The 6,357-nt window shown below is 44.1% G+C and overlaps 1 protein-coding gene across 1 annotated transcript; it reads right to left on the reverse strand.

Moving 5' to 3' along the window:
* Nucleotides 1-356: 356 nt before the first annotated feature.
* Nucleotides 357-2,711, reverse strand: LOC104447564 (1-aminocyclopropane-1-carboxylate oxidase homolog 4). The gene is given in 3 exon segments (XM_010061289.3): nucleotides 357-802; nucleotides 1,694-1,890; nucleotides 1,893-2,711. Coding segments are annotated over 3 exon segments (1,104 nt in total). The 5' UTR covers nucleotides 2,539-2,711; the 3' UTR covers nucleotides 357-541.
* Between the last annotated feature and the right edge of the window lie 3,646 nt (nucleotides 2,712-6,357).

A 6,357-nucleotide genomic window follows, 5' to 3' on the forward strand; every position in this document is an offset into this window, starting at 1 on the left:
CCACTATGATCTCATGGCCACGTTCGTCTCTATCTTCCGCTCAACAAATTTCCTTTCAATCGCTCGATCGACGACTTCTTAACATGAACATTTGTTGCTTATAATTACATCTAAGTTTTCGTGGGAATGATATCCATTATAACCTAAATGAGAAACCTGATTAATGAAATACTGCTCAGCTCCTCCAATCAGAGACAACAAGACTGGGTAATCCATCTTGAATTCGCTTTAACTAATTCAAAAGGTTCTCATGACTGCAACCGTGCACCATTGAGCATATCCATTACACAAGTCATTTTCAAAGTAGTCCTATTCGAGGGTTGCGAAACCATTTATACTGCCATAAGTACCACAAATTTGGCGAGCGAAATCATATATGCAGTTACTTGTTGGCTTATTCAAATAGGAAAATGCCATATTCCAAATCGTCCGTGAAACACAAACAAACACGATAAATACAGAAAAGAACACACACATTTGATATAATGCACCCGTATAGAAATAGTGAAGACCCATGACGATAGTCGGGTCTAAATCCGACTCAATTTTGAATCTGAATCTTCTCAATGAAGGACTTGCTATCCAATCCCTTGCTGTAGAAGTTGTCCAAGAACTGTTGCGCGGTGAAGTCCCGGTAGATGGCCGGCCTCTCTGGCGACAGCAGCTCGGGCAAAGGCCCGTAGTGGCCGGACCCTCTCCACTTGCTCAGATTGAAGAACATGACTATGGAGATTCTGGGTTCCTTCTCCGAGTTGGCCACCATCCGATGCTGAACGCTTTTGTACTCGCCATTGGACACTATCTGTCCATCCATCGACACCAAAGTACCAAAAAAATACGTGAAAATAAGCCAAGGACCCATAAAAAATAGTCAATGTTTCGTTTTTTATTGTCGTGTTTTTCAACGGACACTTCTCTGTTTTTGGGGATAGGGTTCTTCTCACCCCAAAGAGAAAGAGATGAGAGCAGCTTTCGCTACACCTTGGTGTTATGTCACTTTTCAAAGGACGGCGAAGTTTCTCGATTCATTGAATACTGTAACGACCTAACTGATTATGCTGGGAGCAAGCTTTTGATTTGATTATTGTTCTCGTAACTAACCCGACAAAAAAACATGTAATTGTGCTAGGTCTTGTCTTTTGAGGATTACAATATAGGATTGCAATCTAATGACCATGTAATCTATCATGTCTTGACTCTTCGAGAAACACCTGTGATAAAAACAAAATCTAGTCGTCGGCCGACACTAAAGCTACTGTCGCCCAAAGTTAGATACAGTGCGTATTTAGCGTAGGCATATACACGCCTGGCGTTGAATGTTTCTTTGACTATTATCCATCTATGTCCATACCTATCACGAGCTCAAGCTTGCGACAGTAAAGGGAAAAACTCCCAAGATCCAGATCCTTAGTTTCTATTGTCGAATACATGAAGATGGAAATATTTTGAGGCTCAGATTTCATTAGTGAATTCATGCCCAAAAGAGTTCATACTGTAAAAATGTTTTTCGAATATACTACCAAGTTAAACCTTCGGAAGAATTACTTTTCTTCAAAGAAATCTCACTTCGGAAGTTTACATACCGTTAGGTAAATCAAACGCGCAGGGTATAGATGTAGACCTCGTGTAATACATGCAACTTGAGATTCAAAGAACGCCCATGGAGAAACTTAAGAAGACAGATCATCCTCACCTGAAGAAAATCACCAACGTTGATGATCAACCCTCCATGCACGGGGCTCACCTCCACCCACTCGCCGCCATGCTTCACCTGCAATCCTTTGATCCTGTTCTGCAGCAGCACCGTCACGATCCCGGGATCGGTGTGTGGCGTGATCCCCATGGTCCGGTCCGGCTCGGGGCAGTACGGATAACAGTGCCCCACGAAAACCTAGACTCCGAAAAGGTCAGCTCCTTGAACCGTCCTCTCTCCAGCCCCAGCCCTTCGCTAAGCAGCTCCATCACCTTCTCCGCCACCCCCCTCGCATGGCCATCCCATGCCTCCACCTGGTGGCGGCACACCTCCGGCAGCTCCTCCGGCGGCAGCGGCTCCGGCCCCATCCACGCTTGCAGCGAGTCATGCCAGCTAGCCGCCTCCGCCCGGTACAGGTCGTTGTTGCTCGCGTACATCACGCCCCGACCTTCCTCTCGCTTGTAGTACTTGGCCTTGACGTCACGTGGCTCATCATGGAAGGCCCTCACGGCACGGATCGTGTCATCGAGGATGGCGACCGGCACGCCGTGGTTGACCACTTGGAAGAAGCCCCAGGTTTTGGCTGCTTCTTTGACTTGGTTGATGGTCGTGCGGCGGCAGTCGGCAGATTCCAGGCCGGCAAGGTCGATGACGGGTAGCGATCCGGCAGTCTTAGAGGTGAGTTTGAGGTCGGGGAGAGTGTGTGGAGGGTGGACGAAGAATTCGGGGATGGAGGTGATGCCTGAGTCCGATAGGCCTTTCACGCCCATCTTCGACTCGTCGAACTCCTTAACTGCCTTTGCCTGGCGGTAGTTCGGCGGAGTCGCGTCGGCTGCGGTGGCCATACTCGATCTTAGGTTGTGAGGTTGAGACGCAAGTGTGAGCTACGATTATGAGCGAGGTCTTATAATTATTATATGGGTAAAGATATCAAACTCATCCGACGGCACTCAGGAATAGTAATGCTTTGAAAAAGGCGTGATTTTTTTTTTTTTTTTGGGTAAGGATTGGAAAAAGGCGTGATCCATTAAGCGAAAGGAGAAAATATTGGCCACGTCTCCCACACTTCTCCAGCGCACACCTCTGCGCCCTGGCCACCCACGCTCTCTCTCCTCTGTCCTCTGCTCTCCTCTGCAGACCGTCTCTCTCCTCTCTGTCTCTCTCGATCCTCGTTCTCCCCTCCGCCTCCGCTGGTTGCTTCCATCGCCCCCCTCCCTGACGCCGACGCCGTCGACGCTCCTCCGCCTCCCTCTCTCTTGACGTCCGCTGTGCTCTTCTCTCCCTCTCCCCCTTCCGCGAAGTTGTGCCTCTCTTCCAGCGAAACGCGACGCCGACGGCCCTCCACCTCCGCCTCCGCCTCCGCCTCAGTCGCCCCCGACGCTGACGCCGACGCCCCTTCGCCTCCCTCTCGCGACCTCCGCTCCGCTCTCTCCCTCTTTCCTCCGCGGAGCGCCCTTACTGACCAACCCCGACGCTGACGAACCCCTGCTCGCGTTTTGGCCTCCCTCTCCGCGAGTGAAGGTCGCTCTGCTCGCTCTTTCTCTCTTTCCTCCACGAAGCGCCCCCTGCTCCTGAACACGGACGCCGCCGACGCCGTCGCCGTCGCCTCCCGCCGTCGCCTTCCCGAGCCCCACCGATAGGCACCCTAGCAGAGGCGGAGGGGAGAACGGGGAGAGAGAGGAGAGAGAGCATAGGTGGGCCAGGGCGCAGAGGAGTGCGCTGGAGAATTGGGAGACGTGGACTTGACACGGACAGACAGTCAGTCTGAATGGTTCAGAAAAAAAAAATGATGTGGAGCTTTTAGGTACCCAATATTTTCTCGAGTGAAAGATGCTAACCGAATAGTTAGAGATGCCGCAAATCAAAGGCCGGGCCCTGATATCACATGACAAAGGCTCATGATACGGTGCTTCCGAAAATAAAATTTTTACTATTTTTTTATTTTTCAGTAAATCAATTATAATCTCCATCTTAATATCACATGAATTTCAGTGGATCTTAATATCGTTTTCTTATTGAAGTGTATGACATAATTACACTTATATATTTAACAAATTTACTTTGGAAAAAATATCTAAAATGTTTTAAAATTTTTCGTGCGACGATCAATTTGATCATAAACTTTTTAATTTGACCAACTTAATCTTAAATATTTTGGGGAGTTTAATGTAGTCAATTAGCGTTGATGATATTTGGCAAATACATTTTAAAGTTTTTGATTTTTTTTCTTTTTTTAGTTTCTTTTCCTTTTCACTCATCAATGGTTTTGGTGATGACTGTCGTACATGGCAAGCTACTATATTAGCAATTTCAAGCAAAAATTTGCCGAAATAATTACATTAGAATTTTGTATAAAAGTTTATGACTCAATTGACAAAGTTAAGAAAATTATAATTGAATTAACATTCGTATCATAGATTTATGATTGATTAGATAATTGTCTCCTTCTCCGATGATGTGCCTATAGATGAATGCCGCTTGAGGTCATAAGCTAAGGTGAGTGTGGCCATAGCTTGCAGCCTCAAGCAGCAATTCTTGCCAGTGGTTGGTGATCCTCATGCGAGGGTCGCTAGCTTGAGGTCCGTTTATCTAAGGTTCCGACCCTCAAACCAAAATCTCCCAAACTTGACTTGAGGGAAGCTTCACCTTCTAAAAGTCTTGTCATAGTGGTTGTCACAATCCAACTCCAATCCCCCTCCCGGCCTCCCCTAGCCCCAATTCTTTCTTCTTATTTATTTATTTATTTATTTTTAAATTCAGTTTGAGTCTTAAAGCAATTTACACCCACTCATATTGAGATTCTTTTAATTATTTGTTGTGCACATTAGGTAACTAATTGCGGTTCCGAAAAGCCAACTACGGTAGCACAAAATTTGATAAATCGCTAATATGGACATGCTTCGGATAAAAGTTAAAGCTAGTGGAAATCGTACTGAAGCCTATATGCTAATCTCAGTTTGCTTCGCTTTTGCTCGTATATTTATTAAAGCTAAAACTTGTTGGAAATCATATAAAATCTTGCAGTACTAATATCATTTTCCTTCACGTCTGCCCGGATTTATCAAAGGGTTATGCGTCAAATCACGATGATGTCAGAATATACGCACAATAAAGACAAAGAAGTGGAAAAAAGAAGCGAAAACAATGTTTACCCATTTCCTCGAGGAAGAAACCATGAACGTGATTCATGACTCTCAATGATGGCGAGAGAGGTACCTAGTGGCGACCTAACGAAGGAAACGGGAAACGAAGGCCGCTTTATTTTGACAAAAAAACGAGTTAAAAAATATTTTTTAAAAAATAATTACTCATATTATTTAAAATAAATAAATAATTAAAATATTTTTATTATCGATAATAATCTAAATCTAAATATTTTCGTAAATGATAAAATTGTAAGCGATACAAGTGATAGTTTTAAAAAAAAATATTTTTTAAAATATTTGTTTTACTACAAAATAAACGGAAGCAAAGAATTTAAGGGTTTATGTTAAAATCACCTCAAGCATAGATAGATTTTGAAGAATGTACAAGAGAACTACACGAAGTCCCCTAAACTGAAAATCGTTAAAAAGGAAGCTTGCAAGTTAGGTATTCCATGTCAACTTGTTTTCACAAAGAAACATAGATAGTAGAGGTGTGCAGAAAAATCGGGACTCGCCCGGACCGCCCAGAAGCGGATCGGAACCGCCTGGAACCGGTGGTTCTTGAGGGAACCGGTTGGGTTCCCGGTTCCAATTTATGGGAATCGGTGGATACCGGTCCAGTTCCCGATTTCATGGGTGGATCCGCCCATCCGCCCACCTTGACCGAACCGATTATATTAAAATAATATATTAATTTTTAATATTAAAAAATAAAATTACAAATTAACAAACCCAAATCAAATAATTAAAAATTAATTAAAGTGGGAAAAAAGTCCAAAGCGCACCAAATGGAGAGGCGTTGATTTCCAGTCAAACCAAATGGAGAGGTTCTGAAGCTAAAAAGTCCAAAGTGCACCTTGACAAAACATCAAGCAATCGGTGGGCAAAAAAACAAGCACGTGAAGAAGCAGGGCTGCAGGAGGAGGAGAAGGTGGGCAAAAAGCAAGCACGTGAAGAAGTAGGACTACAGGAGGAGGAGAAGGTGGGCAAAAAGCAAGCATGAAGAAGAATAGGTCAAGTGATAAAGAACCAGCAATTTTGGTCAAAAACTAAAGTTGTTTCCCGTTAAGATCGGAGCTTTCAAGAAAATGATATTATTATTATTGTGAGACCGGTTCCATGGATCCACCCGGAAACCGGACCGTACCGGCAGTCCAGTTCTCGGGTGGATTCATGCAACTAACAAGTGGATCCTTGTTTCAATTTTTCAGAATCAATCCTTAACGGACGATTCCCAATTCTAGGTCGGGAACCGCCCGCCCGGACCATGCACACCCCTAATAGATAAGATGAGAAAATTGCCAAAAAATATGATAAATCTATTATACTTGTATTAATTCAGTCAAAAACACATTAGTGATTTACTAATGTAGTTCTTTCAACTTAATTTTAACGGAGAAACACTGATGTGACAGTTTAGTTAATGCTGGCTGTCTTATATGGCGTAGACAGCCGACGCGTAGATAGCCAACGCTGACATGGATAATTTAATTTTTTTTTCCTTTTTCCTTTTCTTCT

The sequence above is a fragment of the Eucalyptus grandis genome, chromosome 4, assembly GCF_016545825.1.
Source record: "Eucalyptus grandis isolate ANBG69807.140 chromosome 4, ASM1654582v1, whole genome shotgun sequence".
Classification (NCBI taxonomy): Eukaryota; Viridiplantae; Streptophyta; class Magnoliopsida; order Myrtales; family Myrtaceae; genus Eucalyptus; species Eucalyptus grandis.